Below are 25,760 nucleotides of genomic sequence, written 5' to 3' on the forward strand. Positions count from 1 at the left end.
AGACAGTTGTATCCTCTGGAGCCCGCAGCCTGGCCTCAGCTTAATGAAACAGCTTTAGTGCAGCAGACAGGTTTTAGTCTCTTAAATCCCCTCCAATCCACTTTTGAACAGCTCCTCAAAGCAACATGAATTCTGATCTCTGCTGGCAAAGGTTTACCAATTAATTTGATTCAACTTTTAGTTAATTTAAGAAATTTAATCTGGTTATGTTTTGTTTGTTATTTGTTTTTCTCTCTCCTGCAGAAGCAGCAATGGATTGGCCCCGACAAAGATGCAGCAGGAGTTGGGAGGAGACATCCCATCTGAAATGGAGGTGATCGAGGGAGCTGAACGCTGACCACACAAATATGGGGCTGCGACTGTTGGCTTGTCTTTTTCATCTGCCCACTGCAGTGATCTATGGATCCCTGTCGCTGTTTGTTTCCATTTTGCACAATGTATTCCTCCTGTACTACGTGGACACCTTTGTCTCTGTTTACAAGATTGATAAACTGTCCTTTTGGATAGGAGAGGTTAGTCTTTTCCATAGATTTCTGCCCTCTTAAGTAAGAAATTCTGAAACCAAGACTGTTCCTTGCTAGAAGGTGTGAAGAGCGTTAGTTGTAATAGTCATGTTCCACTTTAGAAGAGGGAGCAAGGGAGCCTTACGAGTGCTAACTTTGGCTTTTCAGTTTTTTCCACTTACATAAAGATAGAACAACCTCGTATAGAAAACCCAGAGACTTTCTTCTTAAGACTGCCTTTCCTCTGGGGATGTCGGGGTGTTTCACAAGCAGGGAAAACCACTGGCCTTGCTGTGCTAATCTGGCAGTTGCCCAGACAGAGGAATCGCACAGCAGTGATGGGACAGGGAAGGTGTGCTGGGATAGTTCCCACTGATTGTTCAGCGTGCCAGCTCTGCACTGCTTGCTTCAGTAACAGAACTGAGTCGTCGTGGGAGCTGTCCTGTGGTTTGTTTCACTGTCCTGTTTTGTTTCCTAGACAGTGTTTCTGATCTGGAACAGCCTCAATGACCCTCTGTTTGGCTGGCTGAGTGACCGAGTGTTCCTTAGCACACAGCAGTAAGTTCCATTTCCAGCAGAGGCTGGGAAGTTGTTTAGTCTCTGGGGAAGATGATGTGAAATTGGCAGCTTTAAAATGATGGCGTGGGAATGGTTTCTGGGGCGTGGAACTCTTAAATACCTCCTTTTCCTGGCATCTTTGAAGTTCGATGCTCTTTGCATGTTATTTCAGTACCTGGCTATATAGAGGAAGTCACACACCTATCAGGTAGATGTGACCCTAACCCTTAACAATCACGAGTGGTACAGAACCTAAAATATGGACATTTACAATCTCAGGCCCCTGCTATATGAGCAAGCCTCTTAGTGGGGTGTTGGAGAGTGTCTGCATGTGGTTTGGGAGACACAAGGTGGGAAACGACAACTATTTCCACCTGGAATGCGTCAGGCCAGTTGTTCCCAAACTGCCTGGATCATGGTTCACTGTTGGCCATTAGCATTTCTCATGTATTTAACTCAAGCTTTTAATGAAAATCATGGTGTGACTTCCTGCAACTAGTAAAAACTTTAAGTGCTCATTGAAATAATTTACATTGTGCAAACCGCAGACAGTGCAGCACTATCACGGAGAGACTTGCTCTGGAGAAAAAAAATCCCTTCATGCTTTTTGGCCTCCTTAAACCCATAGTTTCAGTGTATTCACATATTAGCTGAGAACATATCTGATGTGAGTGCTTGTTGCATGAGCAAAAGCTGTATTTGTGTCTAGGCCACTCACATGACTTCCTCAGAGAGGTCATGCAGGGTTTTGTCCAAGTGTGTAAAATTTTTGTCTTCTCTTGCAGGCCAGGAGCAGAGATTTCCTCCCCAGAAGTAGTTCTGAAGAGGCTCAGAGCGCTAAGCCACAATGGCCCCCTCTTTGCCATCTCTTTCCTGGCTTTCTGGGTTGCCTGGGCTCATCCTGGTTTGCAGTTCCTTCTCTGCCTTTGCATGTATGACAGCTTTCTCACCATGGTCGACCTCCATCACAACGCCTTGCTCGCGGACCTGGCTGTTTCAGCAAAAGACAGGACTAGCCTCAACTTCTACTGCTCCCTCTTCAGTGCCATAGGCTCCCTCTCTGTGTTCATGTCCTACGCAGTGTGGAACAAAGAGGACTTCTTTTCCTTTCGCATATTTTGCATCGTGCTGGCCCTCTGCTCCATCGTTGGTTTTACCCTGTCCACACAGCTGCTCCGCCAGCGGTTTGAAGCTGATGGAAAAGCCAAATGGGACCAAGAATCAACCCTAAAAGAGTAAGTATCATCAATTCTGCAGCAGAGACAAAGGCCTGGCACAGATATGTAGAGTCCTTTTATGCACTGCAGCAAACTACGTGTGTGGAAAGATCCAGGATGAGGCAAATTTTTTATTAATCATTTATGGTTCTTGTCTGTTGATACAGTTTTCAGAATCACCTCTGTGACACTGGCTCCTAAGGCCCTCTGAAAATAGGACAAAACTATCTCGTGACACCCCTGGCCCAAACTGGAGGCAGAGCCCTGACCTGCTGTATGGCCCATCCAGTGTTTGGAACATGAAATGAGTTAATATCTAGAGCACCCAGTAAGGCCTGTGAGTGGCAAATGTCAGAAGCAGCTTATCATGAAAGCCTTCCTGCTTGAGCATGAGACCACCTTGCTGCCCATTTCCTATGGAGTTGGACAAGTGACTGTCTCTTACGCTTTTACTTGCTTTAGCTACCTGATAGGCTGGGCTGTTGGTGGGCCACAACGTAGCTGGTTTTCCCCATTCAGCTCCCTTGCTTTTCCTTGGGCTGCCTCACTTGTCTCATGTATTGAGCTGCCAGCATTATGCTGTACTAACATAGCAGATCCTGATGAGATCTGCCAGGTGAGCTAACCACAGGGATCTGGAAGAGGAGCATGTGTGTAGTGGAATGGCTAACAAGAGGAGAATGCTTTTATGGACAGAAATCTGAATTTTGAGTTGAGAAGACCAGTGTTCTTTGGAAGACCCGTTGCCTGTGGTTCTTGCCAGCAATAAGCAAACATTTTATAAACTACTGTTTTGATTTGGTCCAAGGAGAGAGAAGATTGGGATGGGAGCTGAGGAAAGACAGCTCTGCATCTACACAGGGAGAGCTGTGGGCTATCCTCTGCTTGACGTGAGAGATTCACCATTGCTTTTTTTTCTCCTCTCCCTTTAGGCTGTACATTGAGAAACTCTCTGTCCCCCAGGAGAAGAGGATCACCCTGGCAGAGTACCTCCAGCAGCTCTCCCGGCATCGCAACTTCCTCTGGTTTGTCTGCATGAACCTCGTACAGGTAGGCGCAGCAGCAGAATATTGTGATTCAGAGGATGAGCGCTGGCACTGGCTGTTTGAGATGGTGATTCAGCAGTATGTGAGTTCCCCAGGAAGGGCAGAGGTGTTTCCAGCACCCACCTGCTCTTGGAGCCTCCTGCTGGCTGATTCAGTAGCTGGTAGCCACTCTCCTTGCTTGTGACCTGAGGATACTTCCTGAGCGAGCTGTGGGGTGCTCTTCCTCTCTCTGCAGCGTACGCTGGATTACTGGGGCTGGATGAGCTCTGGGCAGCCCGTCTGGGGTGCAGAAGCACAAGGCCTGGCTCATGGTGGGGATGAGTTCAGGAGCGTAGTTTGCTGGCGTGGCTGTCAGCAGTTGTCTCCTCCTGCTTTCCTGAGGCTCACATCACTGTTCTCAGCTGTCCAGCTGGATCCACCTCCCAGCTGGCTTTTGCCATTTCTGTTCTTCATCCTCTTCAGTGATTACTACCAAATGCCGGCAGCCTGCCCAGTTTTCCTCCGCTTTGTGTGCTGCAATCACAGCTTCTGTCTCCCCGGAGATCCCTCAGTTCCCCTCAGGCAGGCTCTTGATGCTGCTCTGCATCTTTCTGTTCGAGCCCTGCTGCCACCTTGTCCTCCTGTCAACTGCATCCTCCTGTGCCACTGTCTCCCCCAAACCCCTGTGGTCGCTGCTGTCACCTCCTTGTCCTGCCCCAGCAGTGCTGTGTGCTGAGCAGGTGCCCTGCGAGCAGTGCCTTGACAGCCGGGAAACAGTGCTGACCCCAGGCACGCAGTGGGCGTGGCTGGTGGCATTGCAGCTTTTCAGTTTCAAGCCTACAGTGTCATGAACTCCATAGCCAAGCTCTTGCTCTGCTAAAGTACTTGGGCCCCTCCTGCATAGTCCCTTGGCGCAGGGCTCCTAGAATAACGGAGCCCAGAAGGCTGTTAGCTTTTTCTGTTCTCTCTTACTGCTATCCCTGCTGACCAGCTTGTCTGCATGCTGCCTTCACAGGTTTTTCACTGCCACTTTAACAGCAACTTCTTCCCTCTGTTCCTGGAGCACCTGCTGTCAGACCAGATCTCTGTCTCTACTGGATCCTTCCTGCTTGGTGAGTCTCAGGTGGGACTGGAGGGAGCAGCCAGGTTAGGACCTGGCCTGAGTCTGGATTCGCTCTTCCCAAACCCCGTCTGGGGAGAGGTGTGCTCACATGCAGGTCTCGGGGCTGTAAGGTTCACACATGCACACATCCCGCATGCTTCCCTGGGACCTCTGTGTCTTCCTGGGCACAGAAGTAACTGGGAGCCTTTTCTAGTGGTGATGAGCCCGATGTGCTGAACTCTGGCCTGGAGGCCATGGAGGTATTTCTCTGAGCATCAGTGGCTGCAGATAGTGTCCCCAGGATGTGGCAGGGAACACAGCCATGAATTTAATCCCTTTCTCTCTGTGGCATGTGGACCATTTCCAGGCTGCCCCAGATCTGTGGGCACTGGTCCTAGAGTTAACCTGGGAGGGTTCTTGTGGGCCAGGTTTGGTCACACTGTCCTGTCCCTCTCACTTCTGCTCCAGGGCTGAGTCCCAGCCCCTGTGTGACACTAGGCAAGTCTTTTCTTCCTTCCTGCCCATGAGGTTGATGCAAGAAGGCCTCCCTCTGTAGGAAGAGTGTGTGCTGTGCCGTAAGCCACTGAGTAAATCCGCTACAGCCTTCTGTGTGTGCGTGGGGGCTATTCTGTACTTTTGTCCTACAGCCCTGCTGGCGAGAGCCAGCCTTGTCCCCTCTCTCAGTATCGGTCCTGGGGGCATGGTGGATACTGAAACTCTCTCAAGCTATTTGTGCTTCTGTCTCTGCTCAGGTGTTTCCTACATTGCCCCCCATCTCAACAACCTCTACTTCCTGTCCCTCTGCCGCCGCTGTGGGGTTTATGCTGTGGTGCGAGGACTCTTTTTCCTGAAGTTGGCTCTCAGTGTTGTCATGCTCCTGGCAGGACCTGATCAGGTGTATCTGCTCTGCATCTTCATTGCCAGGTAGGCAGGCAGCGCTCGCTTCCCCTGGCTTCCCAGCTGCTTCCCCAGCTCTCTGCCACCTGGGAGGGAAAATGACTTGTCTCTTTTATGGAGAGGAGTGGGAGGCGGGGAACAGTAGCCAGGGTCACACAGAAGCCATGTGGCTCCCAGCTCTGACGGCACCCGAGTGTGGGATGGGTCACTGCAGAATCCACTGCCTGTGCCTGCAGCAGAATGAGGGAGGCAGTGATGTTTGCGAGGACAGAGACCTGGTCAGGCTGGTGGCAGCCTGCAGCAGCCTCTCCTGGCTGCTGAGCTGAGCTCTCCTCCTCTGCAGCCTGCCTGCAGCCATAGCCCTTGGTACGTGCTGCAGCTGCCTGTTAGCCACTGGCCCAGCATGTCCTATCCCAAGGCCTGTCTGGCAGGCCAGGATTGATCCAAGGCATCGCTGCAGGGTACAGCTAGCAGTGTTCCCTTCCTGTACTCAGGGCTTCTGAAATTCTTATTGTAAGTGTGGGGGAACCTTTCTTGTCCCTCTCCATTTTCTCTCGTGTCTCACCTACTCCTGTCACTTCTTGATGCCTCTATTTAGTGCTTTGCCTGTTGTTTTGCAGCAACCGAGTGTTCACAGAAGGGACCTGTAAGTTGCTCAACCTGGTAGTGTCTGACTTGGTGGATGAGGATCTAGTCCTGAACCGTAGGAAGCAGGCAGCCTCAGCGCTGCTCTTTGGGATGGTGGCTCTGGTCACCAAGCCGGGCCAGACCTTTGCCCCTCTGATTGGCACCTGGCTGCTCTGCACATACACAGGTAAGGCTGCTCCTGGGGAAAGCAGCAGGGCTGGAGAGGGCAGACCTGGGAGTTAAGTGTCTTCCACCATGTCCTGTACCCTGGGTGGGTACAGAGGACTCTTCCAGTTGCTAAGCTGCGCCTGGTCTCTGCATCTCCAAGGCCAGTCAGAGAGAATGGGTAAGGGTCCATCCCACTGTCTCCAGTCTCACAAACTCTTCTCTGACACCAGGCTATGACATCTTCCAGCGCAACCCCTTGAGCAACGTGGTGAGTGCCCAGCCGAAGCTGGAGTCTGCCACAGTTTTGGAGCCAGCTCTTCGCCAGGGCTGCTTTTACCTCCTCGTCTTTGTACCCATCACGTGCGCACTGCTGCAGCTCCTCAGCTGGTCTCAGTTCAGCTTGCACGGGAAGCGTCTGCAGATGGTGAAGGCGCAGCGCCAAAGCCTGACGCAAGGCCGAGCACCAGAGGTCAAAACGATCTAGGGGTGCCTGAGTCCCCGGATGTTGCTGATGCAGGACGGCAGACTAAGCACAGGGATGGCGGGCTGAGAAACGCCAGTGTTTACGGTTCAACTGTGAAATGCTGTAGTGCCAATGTTTACTTATTCCAGGAGGTGGTTGCTGGGGAAGGCAGAGAAGTTCACTGTATGAGCGGCCTGGGCTAGACCGCTTGGCCACAGGAGCAAGAACACTTTATCCTGGCCTGTCCCAGGGAGCAGAGGGCTGCTCATCCCAGCAGGGAGGTGCTGGGTTGCAGTGCGTGCTGGAGTGCATGCAGGGCCACATCCCTGGTGCAGTCCTCTGCCCTGGGCAAGGCCCTGGGGAGCTGCAGCCTCTCTGGCTGAGCAGGAGGGGACTGCACAGGGAGTCCTTCCTTGCTAGAGCCCCGCTGCTTCGGGGAGTGGAGTGGGAGGCTCCTGAGAGACCAAGTGACCGAGATGAGCAATTTCAGGATGGCAGGAGCAGGGATGAAGGCCCTGAAGGCCTTTCCCAGTAGCTGGCACAACCCCTCCCACATACAGTGCTGTGGTTCTTGGACCAAATCTGCTCTTGGGCATTTCTTGTTCCCAGGACAATATTCTGCACAGCTAGGGTCTGCCAGTTGTGCTTGATTTATGCTGAGGCTCCCCCCCCATGGCCTTGCAGAGGGAGTTATTGCTAGGCCTGGGAAAAGCACTGGGCTCAGAGCCTTGAGCTGGAACATCGTAACATCCCGTTGCCTGTGTTTATCCCTCCTCTCCCCTCCACAGCCCCTTCCAGTCCGTGCTGCCACACAGCTGTGCTGTGAGCCCCCTCCCATGCTGGCTGAGGCTGTGGGGCCAAGGTCAGGGAACCAATCCCTAACCAAGCCCATGGAAGTGCCTCCCTGCCCATGGCTGTCCCAGGTCACCCAGTGAGGCAGCCTGGAGGAGACACCAGGTCTTGCTTTTGTGCCTTCAATTCCTCTTTGGAGCCTGTTGGACACAACGCCGGGCAGTCACAGCGTTGAGGTTTTACCTGTGTGGGGAGAGATGGACATCTCAGCTCCTCTCCACTTGAAACAGTGCCCAAGTTTGATCAGGTGGTTTGGCATCCCTGGTTCTGTCTGGGAGCAGACTGGGCAGGTGGTCACCAAAGGGATCCCCGAGGTGCGGGAAGTGTCGTCTCAGTGCCTGCAGTGTGTTTGGGTGCAGGCAGATGTGCCAAAGCAGAGCTCTGCCCTGTGCATGCCTGCAGCAGGTGTGCAGGCAGCACCTGAAAGGCTGCTTGGGGACGTGCTGTTGTGTATGTAGTGCTGGGGTCCCTGTGGGGTCTCGGCCCACAAACCTGCCATCTCACCTTGGGACATGGCTGCCTTTTGTCTTGGACCAGGATGCTCCTGCCATGACGGTGCTGTAGCTCCATGGCTCAACCGTAAGTTATTTGTGCAACTTCTAACAAAGTTTGAGAATGATTCTTCATTAATTAAAGATGATCTTTTCTGTACTGCTCGGTGATTTTTCTGGCAGGTGGATCTAACCTGGCTGGGTTCAGATGGTGCTTGCAGGGACATAACCGTGGTGGTGTGGGAGACAATGGGACTGTGCCTCTCCAGCACAACTCTCTGCTGGTGCCTGGTTCTGCAGGGGGCAGAGAGGAGCAGCAGGCTCATGTATCACCTGCCTTCTGGGGGCAGGCGAGTCACCCCTGGTGCTTTGGAAGGGTGCAGGGACTGGACCAGCCTGCCCTGGGAGCAAAGCTCGCCGTGCGAGTTCTTGGCTGGAGCCAGCTCTTCTCACGACAACTGTGGCATCACTCCCATCACCCTTGTTCAGCCAGGGCTGCTCTCTCTGCCTGCACCAGCCCTCACCCACGGCTGCTCTGTGCCTCAGCTGCCCTGACCGGTCTGCAGTGACAAAGTGAGGTCTGGGGGGTAAGGGTTGCCAAGGAGGAGGGCAGCTTTGGACACCACCAGTGCAGACCACAGCTGCAGCTCCAGACTCGCCTCCCTCAGCTCAAAAGCCGTATCAGGAAGGCAATCCTGGACCAAAGAGGGCATCTCCTTGCAGACTGGCCAGTAACAGTTCTGCATAGGCAAGAGAACACAAGTTACCTCCTTAGAATTGCAAATGTGGGAACATGAGGCCAGGAGGCTTGAGGGTTGTATATGAATTACTTTATTTAAGTATGCTGGGCACCACCAGGCAACATGGTTTGGATAGTGTGCGAGGGAACAGTCAGGCAGATCAAATGAATGCTAGATTGGAGACGGCACCTTTCTGTCCGTCGCTGCAGGTTACAAAATGGTGCACTGCTGCTTCTGCCAGGCCAGCACAGGGCCTGGGAGGGGGAGGAAGAGATCACTGGCACTGCCCGGGGGCACGTAGCAACTGGACCCAGAGGGGTTTGCTGCTTCCCCTCTACACACTGCAGCAAACCAGCAAGAACACAACTGATTTTCCTGCAAAGGCTGAGCACTGACAGCCCTTTTCTACCCAACAGGTTCTTGCTTTTAAAAAAAAAAAAAGTCTGCTCTTAGGGGGGTAGGTGAACAAGCAGCCGGGCCTCAGCTGCGAAAAGACCACCACACATGACTGCCTACAGCCTCTCTGAGCCTGGCTCCTGCAGGGGCAGCACACCATGCGCTTTCATCGCAGCGGGGGCAATGCACCAGCTTTTGCTGCGCCTCTGCTGCAGCCAGCTCTATGCCCCATCTCTGCGCTCAAGAGTGACCCCCAGGTGATGCATGGCAATGAACAGAAAGGGGGGGGAACAGGGAGGAACTGCCACCAAGTAATGCCAGCTCCACTGCTACTGCCAGGTATTGCAGAAAAGTGACATGGGGGGGGGGGGGGATGACAAAAAAAGTGACGGGGGGGGGGGGGGGAAGCACCAAATAATGCATTAAAAAAACCTGAAGGGGAAACACTGACACACCCCAAGACCAAGCATGGCTGTAGGCCTGCCCGCGGCTGTAAAAGCAAAGCAGCCACCAGGTGAGCAGAAAGGCCTACACAGTACGGCAGAACACAGCCATCACAACAGCTTCCTGCTCACAACAGTGTCCTGGTGCAGTTTATTGTCCTCTCATTTAGCACATTCCCTACGGAGCAGTCACTGGGTGGTGCCACAAGGGCTGTCGGGCTATTCTGCTGTAAACAGCATTAACATCAAACCATGGGCAGCTGGGTAACAGGTGTTCAAAGAAGACCCAAAGCATAATTCCTGGGTGCTGCAGTCAGTATTTGAGATATCCTCAGATGTTTCAATAAATAAAACAATTCTTACATTACAATGCACCTTTCCAATTATTATTTTGCCCCAGAATGGATAAAGTAAAGTACACAAGAGTTATGCCTGGCTGCAAATACATGCTCCCTTTGCCCTGACATGGCAGGAAGGAGGGAAACAGCCTTGACTCTTACAGGGAAAGAACATGAGAACTCAGCACTGCAAATCTTGGCAGGTTGAGGGGGAACACACAAGTGCCTTCACCCCCATTCTGGGGCACTTGCTTCCAGAGAAAAGATATTTAAAACAAGGTATGAGAGAATAACCGTCTAGTACAATGCTAACTGATTAGATTTGCTTTGTTCTACTCCATGCAATACAAACTAAGTCCTACCACCACCTTCTCCAGCTGTGGTGCAGACCCACACATCAGGCTAAGAAGTTACACATGCATACACGCACCAAAAACAGTGGGGGCAAATGGGCTTAACTGTTGAGAATGTGCTTTCTCTTAATAAAAAAATATATTAAAAACAACTTCAAAAACGTACTGATGGTGAAGACACTGCTGAAGAAGAAAGTAGCGATGGGGCCTCAGCTACGTGTTTCCAGACAATCCAGGCATCGCAGTTGGGCTGACTAAAGCCTGTGTGAGCAGTCTGCAGTGGTTGGCTCCCTTCTGGCTTGCTAGGCAGTTTCTATAAGCTGTTCCCTTTGTTTTTGCTTGCTTGTTTGTTTTACAGTGACAAATGTAATTGCAATACAGAAATTAAGGGACTGAAATGAAAAAGGGAATGGGCCATTCTGGAGAAATTCAGATTGGTATTTTCTCCTTTCCATTTAAAAAAAAAAAAACAAAAATAAAATAAAAAAGTTAGTACTAATACAACCCTCCTGCTGCTGTTGTCTTTGCTCAGTGACATCGGGGCATGCTGGCACGCACACACACACACACAGGCAGCTCTCAGACACTCGGACTCAGAAAAGCGAGTTTAGAACTGAAGTGAGTCTTCAGAGGAGACTGAGGACAGGTCCCAGAGCTAGAAGGATTTTCGGTGGATGGCACGAGCTCCGTCTTCTTCATATTCTTTTTTCGAAACCCACATTTTCTTAAAGGTGTCCAGTGAGGCCAGGATAGAGCCACTGGGGAAAGACAGGCACATTATGTGTTAAAGGAAGATGTTGGGGGCACCCTCATCACACCTCTGCAGAGATGAGCTGTTTCTATTGTGTAACACTTCCACGTCAGAAAGACGCCGAGGCTCTCAGTTATCTACAAAAGAAACCCTCTCTGGAGAGCCACTTCCCCTCCTGTCAGCCTCAAACGTGCTGGCACTACAGCGCCTGGCACCAGCCTCTCCCACCCAAACAACCCGCTGATGCTGCTCCAAACACCAGCTCTATTCCTATGGGATCTGGTCTCACTTCCCAGGATTATGGAGCAGAGTTTAGTTCTCCCCATCTGCAGCAAAGACAAACACATAAAGGAGAATATACCTAGAGCCTCTGCCCTAAGGAACATACTACCTATGAGCTTGTGCTCCCTTAGATTGGACATTAAGACTGGGAAGACAAGGAAGATCAACAGGTCCTGCAGGAGCCCTAAGGACAGAAAAGGCTTAAGGGGCTGGCAGTGCAGGTGGAGTTAGCTCAGTAACCGCGCTGAGCATCGCGCAGCTCAATGATGAAGCCCTCCCGACACAGCACCAGAAGGGACAACAGCATGAGTGCTAGCAGGCTGCGCCTCCCCTCGTCCCACAGCAAGATGTGTCACTGTGCAGTACATACCCAATCCACGTGGAATACAATCTCTCCTGAGGAGCTGATATCTGGGAGAAAGAGAGAATCAGTCAGTACTTTCCCAAGCTCCAGTCTGCTCCTCCTGGCACACTGCCTCCATTTCACCATAGCTGACAACTAACAAACACAGGTATGTTTCTCCCACCAGAAAGACACCCAGCAGCACCCTCCAGAAGAGCCACAGTGGTCCAGGATCCTGGACAGGGGTCATGTTGTCAGGAGCCACCTTCTCTATGATGAAACCAAACAGGTTTTCATCATAACAGCAAATACTGTTGGGCTGTCTCAGGAAAGCCATTTCTGGTTTGAAGCAAATGGCAGCTGCATTCTTAGCATGGTTCTTTAAAGGCCAGAGAACACCATACATAGTAAGTGATAGCCACAAAAGAGATTGCTCTTACCCTTATTTTGACGTCCTTTGGAGCTAGTTTCTTCACTTCACTCAACAGCCTGTCACCAAAGCCTACACAAGACAGAAAATGTGTGGTCTGAGCTCCTCAGCAAAATCCCAAGTTCCATCTACTAACAATGTGGACATGTCCTATGCAGTCCTATTCAAATATCCCACTCCAGATCACACTGAGAGACCAGTTTGGAGAGGCACAGAACACAGACAGTGAGATAATGGGATTCTGCCTCCCTCAGGCAGACCTCAAACACTAGCACAACGGGCTCTATCCCTCAGCAGCAACTTGAGATGAGCAAACAAGATTTTTAGTTAGGACCACAGGTGGGCCAGGTCCCTCCTCCTTTCCTGGGCATTCCTCCTGTGTTCAGCCCGTTTGTGCACAGGAGCAGGGTTTGAATGGGAACACCAGGACCTATCTGGAGATGTCCACCTGTGGGTAACAGGCTGACAGGTTCTGGCAGAGGATATCTTTAAGTCGATGGGGGTCAGCTGAGCCCTGAGGGGATGGGTAGAAAGTTTTCTGCACACAGGTAGCTGACATTTCATGCAGTACCAGGATCATTGGACTCTCTCACACACTAGAGACCTAATGGAAACATAGGAGATGCAAGAGCCTTTTAGGGACCTAGTCTCAACAATCCTGAACTACAGCAGCAGGAACAAACACAGCTATTCAGTCCTGATACAGAGTGATAGGAGGAAAACAATAAAAGCCCTTCAAGCCCAGGAAGTGATGTACAAGGGCAGAGGTGTCTTGCATACCCAGAAGGACATGACTAGGACCCAGAAAATTAGACAGTAACCCCCTGAGACCAGAGAGTTCCCACAGCCCTCACCCCACAGGACAAGTTGGGTGATCTAGGTTATCTTCCCAGTTTCACATGAGAAGGAAGCCCAAGATCAGGTATGTCACAGCCCACTGAAAGAGGAGAGGCAGAAACCTTTGAAAAGCGTGGAGCCTCCAGACAGCACGATGTTGGAGAACAGCGTTCGCCTCAGGTCCATGTCTGATTTTTGAATGGCAAAAACAAGCACCTCATGGAGTCCTTCACATTCCTCTCCTATCAGGTCTGGCCGGAACAGGAGCTCTGGGGCTCGAAAACGGGCAGAGCCGATCTGCAAGGGGAGAAGTTAGCACAGAGGGGAAGAGAGCAGTGTGGCTCTGTTCACTGTCTACAGTTTGGGCCTGCCTGTCTTAGATGAAACTTCAGAGTAGAAGAAGTTTTCTGGACATTCATGCTGCATCACTAGCTGCCAAGTGAATGCCGCTTTGGTCTCCTGCTTCTAGAAAAGGCACTATTTCCATTTTGCAGGTGAAAGAGATAAGGAAACTTGCTCAGCCCCATACAGCAGGTCACTGGCAGAAAAGGGAGTAGATCCACCCTGGTGCTGGAGGTAAGACCTGTATTTCCTCTCCTTCAACCATTCTACAGTGGGCTCAGTCTTCAGAGGTGTATTCCTAACTCACACTTCAAAGCAATTGTTTCTGCACCTCTAGGCAGGACAAAAGCCACATACAAAACCGATGCTGAATTTAGTGAGCTTATAACAAGCCACGCTCCATACCGGCTCTACAAAAAGATTTATTTGCTAGATCACAGCCTGCAATCAAACAGCTCAGTGTCCCCATGGTCATGCTGCATCCTTACCCGGGACTTCCCAGTAGAAGTTGTGATGTTTCTAATCACGTTTTCTTCCCCTAAAGATTCTAGTTCCCAGTCAACAGCCTGGGATGAGTTCTGGTCTTTTAAAATTATTCCCTCCCACTTAACACCGCATTAAATTTCCCATCACTAGGCAGAAGGCTATTCTGGAAACCTCGTGCTTCACATCAGGAATCCTCTGAGGGCAGTCCTTACAAACCTCAATAGTGCTTCCATCTGGCAGGTAGTACTGAGCCTTCTCGGTCTCCAGAGTCTCATCCTTCTGGGGGTTTATTGAGAGGTAGCAGGCACGCTGTAGAGGAAAGAGAGTCAGGGAGAGGGAGATGAAAAGGGTAAACTCAAATGCCTCTGATAAAATACTTCTCTCACTAACAATCAAAATCGGTGAGTCCCTTTGTGAAGACCAATTTCAATAATATTTTGTGCTGGGGAAAAGACCTTTTCAGTTCACATCACGTAAAATGCCTATTCATGCTACAGCTCCATGTGATGATCAGAGACATCAAGGATGCTCACACTCCCTCTAGCTCCTGTTCACCCCTTGCTTCCAGCTCTCTCTTACTGCTTAGAAGTTACCTCCCTCTATGCAGATGGGGTAACTATCCTGTCAGCGCTTACAACCTACTGTAGGGCAAAGCAAAACACACACCTGAAATACCTTTAGTGACATTAACTTTGTGTAAAGGTGGGCTCAGGTAACTTTGCAACAGATTAGGAGCATGAACAAAGTCTGTTATTACATTTCAACAGGGTAAACAATAACCAATAGCTAACAGCAAAAGTTTCTTACTGTGATCTAAGCTGCTCGCTTCCCATTGCCCACCTAGATTTTAAGTTACAGGGAAAAAAAATACTTTGACTTTTCAAACTGCTCCAGCACTCCACATTAAGCTTTGCTATTCCAGATTTTTATCATTTGGAGATTAAAAAAAAAAAATCTAAACAGTATCACTGGAACATTTAGGTTGGAAGGGGCCACTTGAGATCATTAGTCCAACTCCTCTGCTCAGGCAGGGTCAGTTAGAGCAGGCTGCCCAAAACCATGTCCAGCCATATTTGGAATACCTGCACAGATGGAGAATCTACAAACCTCTTTGGGCAACCTGTTCCAGTGTTTGACCACCCTCACAGTCAACCAAGAAACAGAGAACATATTAAGAGTTCTCCTTTCAAGGTAATTCCTCCTCTAGGCTTTTCAACATCCCCAAATTTCTTTCCTAGTATTTTTCTCCTTAAAAAAAAATAAATCTCAAGTCAGACAGACTCCAACAGATCACAAGCAGCTTTTGTGATCGAGAAACTCCCATGTCCAGGACCTTTGCCTTGTGCAAGCTTTGTGCTTGCCACAGTGCATTCAGGCTGCACATCCAAACTTCTCTTCAGGCAAAAAAGTTGCAAACACAAGAAGCCACACTCAACCCCTCAGATTTGAAAATCAAGTCACAAACGCTGATGCACCAGCATCAGCAGAAATCTCACTGCAAGTTCCTGGCACGTATATCCCAGAAACCTGCAACACCTTCCCCAGCTAAAATTAATCTTAAAATAAAGCAAAAGGTGTAGGTTGGAGAGCAAACATCAGGTTGTTTCCTCCCTTCTTCAACAGCCTCACTGGTGAGGGTAGTCACCATGCATAGCAGGACTTGGCTCACTTTCCAAATTCCCTAAATGTATAGTCCAGAGAAATGATTGCACTGGTGCAAGACATTGCATTTAACAGTCAGCACAATGTCTTTTAATAGTTTCATCACTCAAGATGCAAAGGGAGCCTTGGCCATTTATGAAGATTAGAAGTCTCTTGCTTTGTCCCGTAAGGCCGCTGCAATTGCACGGCAACTGGTGGTTGGTACAAAACAGGCGGCTTCTGAAGCGATGAGTTCTCCAGCAAGCCTCTGATCACTAGATCCTCTGGTCCACAGCTGCTGCAGTCTGTGCACACATCAGCTTTTTTCACCTATTCAGCAATCAGCACTTGTAGAACAGAGAGCAGCTACTGGGTTAAAACCTACAACTCTCTGAAGTCTCCTGGTCTGGGCAACAGGAGAAAGCCATTCAGCTGTACCGTGACATGAAGCACAAGCACTCATCCCTCAGCACAGCCACACTGAGCTATGGCCATGCAGAACAAGCAAACTATTTCCATTATTATGGTCCTTTGCTGCTAGGTCACAGGCTCAAGAAGAGCTCATTAACACCCTCAATCCCTGGCACAGGCTGCTGACTCAGCCCACAGTTATCTGTGGCAACTGTAGCTTGTGACACGGGCCCACAGCATGGCAGCAACGGGAAGGCCCCAGCACACAGAAATCACAGCCAGTACTGATCTGAGGACTGACCCCATGTACTGAAGGCATGGATGTGCAGGCAGCCCCGAGTCCCACACAGCCTTGCTGAAACTGGAGAGCAACCTGTCTGTGTGAGCGCGGCAATGCTGCAAAGCTGCTGGGAGCCGTCACCAGCTCTGAGCTACTGTCCCACCTCTGTCCTCCTCTCTTGGCACACAACAGAAGCCAAGGTAACTGCTTTGGCTAGGGACCTTAGTCACGCCTTTCCAAACTGCTGCATAGCCCTAAAGTCACTAAACACTGCAAACCCTATAAAGAGGGGAAGCTTCTGTAAATGTGAATGTTGTGAGTGAATTCTTTCACAGGTGGTGGAAGGGGAAGCAACGTGCAGTTATCCCACTTGTGATCCCTACCTGCCATGGATTTTACAGAGCCTTGCCCTGAAGGGTAAACAAACATTAGTGAAAGATATCATCAGCCCTTGAGAAACTGCAGCACAGATAAATGCAAAGCAGCCTGTCTTCACCTCCATGTCAATAGCCCCTCACAAGGGATTAGATGTGATCTTGACCATAAATCCCCAGAATACAGTATGTATGAGGTTGCAAGGGACCTCTTGCAGATCATCTTGTCCAACCTCTTTGTTCAAGGAGGGTCACCTACAGCAGGTTGCCCGGGACCATGTCCAGATGACTTTTGAATATTACCAAGGATAGAGACTCTACAACTCTCTGGATAACCTGTGCTACTGGTTGGTTACCCTCACAGTAAAATGTTTATGTTCAGACAGAACCTCGTATGCTTCAGTTTGTGCCTCTTGTCCTATCACTGAAATGAGCCTGGCTGTTTTCTTTGCACCCTCCCTTCAGACATTTATATACATCGATGAGATCCTCCACAACCTTCTCTTCTCATGGCTCAACAGTCCCAGCTGCCTCAGCCTTTCCTCATATGAGATGCTCTAGTCCTTTAACGATCTTAGTGACCCTAGTGTCCCTCAGGTAGATAATGGAATGAGGTGCAGAGCTAGGTAGGCTGGCACTTCCCACTAGATTTCACAAGTCATGACTTCCCTTGGGCAGAAATCCTTTCTTGGATAAACACAGAAACAGACAGTACATCACCTCCTTGATGGTCTTGACAATCTCAAACTCGGAGGTCGTGTGGAAGTCATAGCCTTCCTTCCGGAGATAGAGACGCAGGAAGCGTGAGACATCACGGCCAGCAATGTCAATCCGCATGATGGAGTGAGGCATGGCAAAGCCTTCATAGATGGGGACTGCATGGGTAACACCATCCCCGGAGTCCAGCACCACTCCTGTAGTCCTCCCAGTCGCATAGCTAGCAAAGAAGCAAACAATCAAGTCAGAATAAGCAATTCAACGTGACCCCAAGCATGCAGCACACCCAGGCTCAGCTCAGGGTCCAGAGATTTCACATGAACAGGGGCTAGAAAAACCCCAAAACCTAGTTCTCAACATGGTTCAGCAAATTCCTGTAAACTCTATTACAGAAATTGAAAATTAATTTCAGTTCTTGCTTGAAAAGGGGACAAATCAGACATCCGTGTCGTCTTCTGTAGTTTTTTTCGGTTTGTGGAAAAAAATGGATTTCACAGGAACATTTCATAAGCGCAAATGAAAGACGAAAGACACTTACAGGCTAAGCACAGCTTGCATGGAGATGAACAGTGCTGGCACATTGAAGGTCTCAAAAAACACCTCAGCAGCGCGGTCTCTGTTCTTGCGTGGGTTTAGGGGTGCTTCCGTCAGCAGCACAGGATGCTGGTAAAGAAAAGAAGGAGCTGTGCTGCAATAACCAGGAGGCAGCTAGACGTGTGTTCCAGAATATTTCTGCTTATTCATTCACTTTAGGAACCACTGGTGCAAGAGGGCAGGTAAAAGGGAATAATTTCAGCTACTGAGCTGTATTAGACTGTGAATAACCTCTATTAAGTTAGAAGACCAGCAGGGCTCCGGTCTATTAATGAAGAAGTGTTAGGAAATCTACTCTGTGAGCAACCCTGCCCTGTAAAGGTCAAACAAGATGACTCTCGGTGCCAAAAGCCAGCCAGGTTGCCCAAAATACACTGACCCTAAGAAAGGGTGAAGGCATATGGTCTTAGCACAAGCAGGCAGAAATATTCCTACTCCACTTATACAACCTATTGCTCTCAGTCATTTAATAATTTTTCTGTTCAGCTCCTTCCAGACCACATGATTGTGGTCTTCTCCTTCCTCACTTCAAATCATGTCACTGCTGAGTGGATATGCCTGATGTGCGGGCAGAGCAGGAAAAGTCAGAAGCACTTGGTCTACAGCAGAATCATTAGAGACAGCATGAATAACAAATGCTGAAAAGTCTGATTTTCAGTCAAGCCGGAATATTAGATCTGGGGAGGAATTATGCTTGTACACTTCTTGTGCAGTATTTCCTGAAAAGTGAAAGAGCCTAATTTAACAGCAGACACATTTAGAAAGAACAGCAAAGGGAGTCCCAAGTCTTGCCTGAAGTTCCAAGGCTCCCGGTGTTATATGCCCACTGAATGACACCTGTGCCACTACATAATGAGGTATCTCACCTCCTCTGAGAATGTCTGAAGTTGGTCTTTTGAATACACATACTGCCAAATGCGCTCCATGTCGTTCCAGTCCTTCACTATGCCATGCTCCATCGGGTATCGGATAGAGAGGAGACCTCTGTGCTCCTGAGCAAACAGAAACAACAATAGAGCATACCTGTCAGACTCAAACAACCACATTTCTGAGCACTGTGACTATGACTTAATCTGTCAGATTCACTTAATTTTGATTATACTAAAAGACAACATATCTCTAGCATATAGGGCAAAACCTGAACATTAATCACAAACATGTCTCCCAGAGAAGTATTCACGAGACTAAACACGGCCTTTTTATATCAAGTAGGAAAGTCTGGCATTTGCAGAGCACATTCCATCCTAACAGTTTTCAAGCCAACATACAGACACCCATCAAATAGTATCTTTGTTCTACCAGCTCAGTCATAATATAAAACTTAAAAGGATGGTATTGGGGAATGTAGTTCAGAGGGCTCATGAGACATGTGAGACCATACGACTACATGCTGGCAGAAGCAGGACTGTGGAAAGCAGGCTTCTTGCCCACACCAGGGAGAAAAAAGGCAACCAAGTAGGGTCCATTTCTAAAATTCCCAGCCAAAAAGATGGGGATGTAACCATACAGACCTAGAAATAGTTTAGGAAAAAGAAGAGACATAGAAGGACTTGGGAAAAAGCTCTGTGGTCAGCAGGTTGGCACAAGAATCCCACTCCGCCTTGGACACACTTAGAAGTGACAATCTATTCTGCTCTCGAGATCCATACACTGATAAAGGAACCACAGCCCTTTTAAGCACAACTGCTACAGCCCGTCCTTGCAGCACACTGAGATATATGGAGAAATGCAGTATACAGATTTTCTTACCTCTGCCTTTGGACCAATGAAAATGTCCCCTTCTAAAGCACCAGCCATAACACGAATGTGCTTTGGTCTGCCCACACTAGAACAGAGGCAAGAGTATAAATGCTTCTAGAGAGAGAGTTCAGATGCACCCAAAGATTAACTACTTTGTGTTCCTCTCTGTCCTAACCAGTACTTTCTAAAGTCATGGGTGAGCCTGGGGACACTACCAGGTGCAGGCAGACTCAGGTTTGCCCCAAGCTAATCTCAGAATCAGAGGCAAAGGGAACAGACTGTAGACACTTTTGAACTGGCAGGACATAAGCCACCTGAGTCTGGCCACACTTTCGCTGATGATTCTGGACTTGCTTGTTCTAACAGTGCCTGGGGTGAACGTGGCTAGACTGAGCAATGGTTTGAGCTGACAGATCCACATGGTATTGCCTGACCTCAGGTAGGCTGCTCAGATTAGACATTTATAGTTCCATGCTCCACCTCAGCATACAGAACACATTGCTCAGAACACAAATACACTCATTGAAAACCCACCCCATAGAAAATAAAAGTCAGCAACTTTTCAGAGTTCCTGATTCAGCAGTCCTTCTTCCAGTAAAACTCTCAGAAAACTTCCAAAGAAGTTTGGCAGGAATCAAAACGTCAGACCACATACCAAAAAATTACATAGAGGTCTTCACACCTCTCATCCCAACTTTGTCTTTTCCCAGGGTCTTTTCCTAATGTCTCAAGACTAAAGGATCCTACAGCTTTGGTTGGTGTCGAGCCTGACAAAGTGATGTCATCTTTTATGGTGTGTGCCCCCCTGAAAATCTCAAAGCACTTAATAGCAGAGACACCCCCCCCACCGATGCTTCTGTGCAGCAGGCAGAAAAAGAATAACTCATTTCTCCAGTTACAAATTGGACCATTCCTCCCCGCTACACATCAAAGAATTGTTACACAGTACTAAGAACTTACGAAGACCAGCAGAATACTTACTAGTTTGGAAAGCAGTATTTCGGTATTTGATCGCCTGCAAAACCTGCTTTAATCACGCCTGAGCCCTGTGGGAGGAACATATAAATATGAGAGCTTATCATTCATTCAGTTATTTTTGCAGGTTTTAAAGGAGAAGCAAAGAACATCAGCACTGCCAGATCCTCTCCTTTTTACTAGGAATAAAGCTTCCCAGGGATTGATTCTCCAGGCAGGGCTGGGGAAAGGAAGGTGCCAGCAGGCCAGCTTGGCCACTAGAGGGGAGTAACTGGCACCTGCCCTGGCAGCAACATATCGAATACCCAGGAGTGTCCTGGTACTGCTCTGCAAACACACCCTAATGCCACTCTGTACAGACAAGTATTTTTCTACCCAATGCTATTGCTAGGGGTGCAGGAGGCTAAATCCCAGCTCCGCACTTTTCTATCGATCTTAAATACTCTCTGGGCAGAGGAGAGCACTCCATAAATCCGAGCAACAGCAACTGAACCCTGCCAGCTTCAAGAACCACTGCTAAAAAGGGGGAGGATGAAGGCTGTTGGTATCTCAGAAGTAGCAGATTTAGAGATGATGTAGGGAGGCTGGATAAAGTCAGAGAAGGAAGTAGGAAAGGACTGTGTGAAACAGGTTGGAGTGGCGACTAGGGAAAAGAAGATCAGGTGGTAGATAAATTAGCTAACACTAAAGAAGCGCATCACAGAAATCCGGTTAGAGAAGACACTGGAAACTGAAGCAGACTGTGGTCTGGAAAGAACAAAGGTGCCAGTCAGACTGCAAGGGGAAGGGCTGGAGGCAGGAAGAAAAGCGGCCTACAGGATAGGGCTTGTTTAAAAGGGATGAGGAAGAAGAGATTAGGTATGGCAGTGAGAAAGGCACAAATCCAAAAAGCCTTGTGACATTCAAAGCAGCATAAGCAGCAAACACAGAGTGGGTAAAACCAGTCGCAGGCAGGCCCTGGCACAGAATCAGTGCTGGGCATCTGGTCCCACAGCTCCTGTCCCTGTCAGTATCATCCCGGGAACCGTTCCCTCCATCAACTTGGATCTGTGCAGACTCCTTCTCCTCCTCCATTTCCTCTCCCTGCGCAAGGGAATGACATCTTGAAACAATGAGCAGCTTGCAGGAACACCCAAGTTTTGCTAAGGAACCAATTTTCATAGGATCTCCTTGGATAAGCCATTTCACTGATAATCCCAGAATACCACAGGAGCAAGCTCTTCTGCTGAAAGAGGAGCAGTTCCATTTTATCCTATACTGGGAGCAAAGCGTGCAAGTTTGCACTGAAAACAGTTACCTATGAAGTTTCTGTTCACTCTCAAGGGCTCTGCAACAGGACTGCTCTGTTTGAGGCCAAAAAGACATTTTGGCTGCTCCAGAGCATTTTAAAACAAGTAGCAATACAGCTCCTCCACTGCTTTCCCCTTCCCACCACCTCTGCATGGGTCAGCATCACTGCCTTCACTTGGAGGCTGAAGCCAAATGAGTTGCTTCAGAGCTCTGCCAGAAAAGCTCTGGCTGCAGCGGTTTCTGATGCTGCCGTCCCAGCTGCCTGCCCCATTCCAGTGCCAGAGGTTACCAGCCAGAGCAGGCTCAGCAGAAAGGAATGCGGGGCAGCCCCAGACTCTCTAGTTCACAGCCCAGTGCCTTATTCCCAAGCTACTTTCATCAGCAGTTTCAGCAGAAGTGCCAGGCTTTGACAGAGCATGTGTGCGCTGCCATCAGGACCGGGGCACTCCTGCCTTAAAACTGCCAGCGTCAGATTTGCCAGAATGCATCTGTAAGAGATGAGTATCTGGAACACTGCAAACCAGACCTAGCTAGTTATAAAAGACAGATCACTTGAACCCCTGTCTCCTGAGAAACACCTGCAGCCAGGCTGGCTCAAGCAGCACACCCAAGCCGGCACTTGGGCAGGACTACTCCCTCCGGCCAGAGGGACTCCCAAGGTCTGCACTAACAGGTACCAGTGTAACAAAATGGCCTGTGAAGTGCTAAAAATTATTTCCCTTTAGACAGACCATGTTCTGACTATTCGGTTCAAAGTCAAGCAAGGAATAAAACCCACTGTTTTGTTTTTCCTTATCATATCTTATAAACAACTCTATACCTGGGAAATAATACCCTCCTTTGTCAAGCATTGTAGCAAAAAAGTTGAATCAAAGGCACTAACGTAACCACATCAGAATACTGTGCTTATTGAATATTTTATTCAAGATAACAACTGATTTTGCTGCCAGCACAGTCTGCTGCTGGGAAGTGGTTTCAGGAGAACAATGATGCTCCCATTTTAACGCAGAAATCGAAACTTCCTTATGCCAGGCCAAAAATTACCCAGCATGTCCTGGTGAGATTCCCAGCAAGTTATGCATTTTAAGATTTACAAATTGAAGTTCAAAATTAACCTAATGTGTTGGTAGTTCAGAACTCCTAGCTGGAGTCTAAGACAAATGACTGTTTTGAATGTGCCAGTAGGATGGGACTTCAGCACAGCTGTGCTTCCAAGTGCCTGGGAATAAACTGAGCACAGCTGTTTGCTACCTCCACACTACAAAGATCTGACAGCACTTTTTGACCTATTCAATTTTTCTTTAAAGCATTTTACTTCTTTGAAGATGTGTGCACTGAGTAAATCTTTTTATTATAGACCAGTTTGAGATTCTATACGATGAGAGGAAAGGGTTTAAATTTTGAAATAACCCCGGCTGATTCTGAAGGTTTAAAGTAAAGACCTGGCTTTTCATCTTTGTTTCAAATACGCAAAACAAATGCATCCTCCCTTCTGCTACAAGCTCTGATTTATTAAAACTTAAAAGAATTTCAAAATTAACATCCTTTCACCATTAACTATCCTGGCTGGGCTTTCATCCCATTTTTTGTTTGTTTCATTTTTTTGCTTTTAATCTGAGCAAAAGAATAAAAAAAGAATGAAAAAATATATGGCAAATGTAAAGGTCAAGGAAGATAATCTCATGGAAAATGCTCCTGAGTACCTTGAAGTAACTGAACATGCCTCTTCTGATAGCTCTGTAGCTAGTCAGTTATTGATTCATTCATCTTGATGCATTTAGGACTCAAATTTAAATGAAAAAAAACAAGAGAGTCAATCTGCCATGTAGCACTTCTTTGTGGAGAGTATACATTTCATATTGTTGTAGAAGTATTTTATTAGATACACATTTTGTAAGATCAAGAACAAATCTAAGACACAACGGCCCTTATGAACAGCTCAGCTGTTTAAAATGCCACCTCTTAAGACTACAAAGCCAAATTTTATCCTCTTTTATGTAAACAGAGACAATTCCATGGACATCAAGGAATTTGCACTTGCTTAGGCCACAGCTGAACCACACCATCTACTTATATGTGCAATACATTCATCAGGGGTCCCAGACCATTTATTTCAGAGAGAGCTTGTTGGAGCATTAGATAAGAACACAACTCTTAAAAATTACGTATAAGACAATGAAGAGTATTAAGGTTGTGCTGAGGTACAGCTCCAACCTTTCACTGCATCTACAAAACTCTCCCTGCTGAAAACATGTAGCTGCACATCATGCTTGGTAAGAGAAAAAACCCTCCTTGTTGAATTTTTAGCTACATACCTTAATGTCTTTTTGGAACACGCTGAGATACTAGAGCAGAGTTGGGACTGGGTGAGGTCTGGCTTGTTCATCAGCTCAGTACCTCATTTCCCCTTCCCATACACATGCATACACGAGATGGGATAACATTCAGCTTTGAAAAGCTGCCAGCAGCTCTCTGAGGAGAAGCAGTAATGAGGCAGCAGGAACAGCAGTACCTACTCCATGCAGCTCTGCTTCCCATCCTGCCTGAACTCAGAAGAGCACCAAAAATGCAGCATCACCACAAGGCTCCTCAGCTGATAGCCTGCCAGCGTTAAAGACAGATGTCACAACTACTGCTTCATTCTACTGCTTGTACAGGGATGGGAAGGGAGGGAACTCATTTATCAGAGAGGCAAGAAGAAGAATTAGCTTTTATTAAGACTAGCTGATAAAATGAGAAAGGAAATAAGAGTCAGCTGCTGGCACATGAGCCCTTCTTCAGGTCTGAAGCAGGGGCAGCAATCACTGTGCTAAGTAACTAAACAAGAGGCTGAAATTAGATATGGGCTGCCATTATATGACTATAGCACAACAAACTCATCCTCACAGTATCAGAGTGCCTGGAAATAACTTTAATCATTTGGCACCACAGCAGAGTCAGTGTTACTACAGTCACTTCTAAGAACAATCAACCCATCTCCAGTAAAGATCACATAGACAATTCTACTGATTAATCTCCTTTTCCATTAGATATTTTTCTTCAGCATCCAACATAAATCTCTCTGCTGTGATTCCAGGGGAATGAAAAAATCAAAACTGTATCAGAGACCTCAGGTTGTAAAGAGGAAATTGTGATCAATAATAAAGAAGGTGTCAGAATAATAACTGGCTTATTATTATCTGAGAAGATGTACAATCATTCAGATTATGGGAAAAAACCCAAAAGTAATAGGTTGAGAAGCGCTAGGCTAGCAAGTCCACGTCATATGGCAAAAAGATTCAACAGAAACTGAGATGATGGAGAAAGAAGGGAGCACAACACTGACTCTGAAACAACAAAATCTGGCAGTAGAGGTCAGAAGGGAGGAGCATGAATTTGTGACTCACTGTGCTCAAGGAGGCTCCCTCCAAGATATGCCCTCCCACTGCTTCCTGGATGGTCCTTTCTCTTGGGATGCCAGCATGGATGGGGCTAATCAGAACCGGACCCAGAAGTACCTCACCAAGGCACACAATCAGTCCCATTCATCTCAAACTGAGCTATTACCCATACAGGTTGAAGGTCTACTTTGAGCTAACCAGAAGCATTATCAGATAGGAGCAGCCATCTGTGACACCACACCCCACTGTCAAATTAAAGCTGATACAACCCGTGCTGGGAGCAGTTTCTTCAGCAGCTCTGTCTCCTGTGGGCTTCAGCATAGGAACCTTGATCACTCCCTCGCTGTGAGCAGCGGGCTGGACACGCTGGGAGGAGGTGGCTGGTACTGCGGGTGGCTGTGCCCCTTTCGCTGGGCCTGGCAGGGAGCTGGCCTGTGATGGGGTGGGTTGGCTGCAGGGTATTACCTCCAGCGTGGTCCAACAAGGAAGGGCAGACACCCCCAGAGCATGCTGGGAGTCCGGCCAAGGCCGGGCCCACCAGCCCCGCTTGTTCCCAGGCTCAAAGAGGGACAAGGCGAGGCCGCAAAGGCGGGGTGCAGCCCCACCTGACAGACAGCTCTAGTTGCCAATAAGCACAGGAGCTCTCCGCGAAGGCGGTGTGGGAGGCGCCCTCCTTCGGCAGGTAACGCTGGGCTGCCCCCACTGACTGACAGC

The 25,760-nt window shown here is 48.5% G+C and overlaps 2 protein-coding genes across 2 annotated transcripts; one reads left to right on the top strand and one right to left on the bottom strand.

Moving 5' to 3' along the window:
- Positions 1-239: 239 nt before the first annotated feature.
- On the top strand, positions 240-6,605 carry TMEM180 (transmembrane protein 180). The gene is made up of 8 exons (XM_010295013.1): positions 240-512; positions 982-1,061; positions 1,847-2,296; positions 3,211-3,328; positions 4,319-4,415; positions 5,158-5,329; positions 5,923-6,116; positions 6,328-6,605. Exons 1-8 carry the CDS (start codon positions 348-350, stop codon positions 6,579-6,581), a joined length of 1,530 nt encoding a protein of 509 aa, XP_010293315.1. The 5' UTR covers positions 240-347; the 3' UTR covers positions 6,582-6,605.
- Positions 6,606-9,776: 3,171 nt separating this feature from the next.
- ACTR1A (ARP1 actin-related protein 1 homolog A, centractin alpha (yeast)) lies at positions 9,777-20,447 on the bottom strand (the record flags this gene model as incomplete). The annotated part of the gene is made up of 10 exons (XM_010295014.1): positions 9,777-10,931; positions 11,577-11,617; positions 11,990-12,051; positions 12,939-13,113; positions 13,861-13,953; positions 17,071-17,287; positions 17,606-17,730; positions 18,528-18,653; positions 19,411-19,486; positions 20,383-20,447. Coding segments are annotated over 10 exons (1,083 nt in total), but the record flags the coding sequence as incomplete, so codon positions are not given.
- Positions 20,448-25,760: the final 5,313 nt, after the last annotated feature.

The sequence above is a fragment of the Phaethon lepturus genome, unplaced genomic scaffold (assembly GCF_000687285.1).
Source record: "Phaethon lepturus isolate BGI_N335 unplaced genomic scaffold, ASM68728v1 scaffold44199, whole genome shotgun sequence".
NCBI lineage: Eukaryota > Metazoa > Chordata > Aves > Phaethontiformes > Phaethontidae > Phaethon > Phaethon lepturus.

Bases quoted from the DNA above. Each gene is read 5' to 3' on its own strand.
- TMEM180 (XM_010295013.1), top strand. From the start codon at position 348: ATGGGGCTGCGACTGTTGGCTTGTCTTTTTCATCTGCCCACTGCAGTG. The intron at 2,297-3,210 runs GTAAGTATCATC...CTCTCCCTTTAG, and splicing joins CAAGAATCAACCCTAAAAGA to GCTGTACATTGAGAAACTCT. The intron at 3,329-4,318 runs GTAGGCGCAGCA...CTGCCTTCACAG, and splicing joins TCTGCATGAACCTCGTACAG to GTTTTTCACTGCCACTTTAA.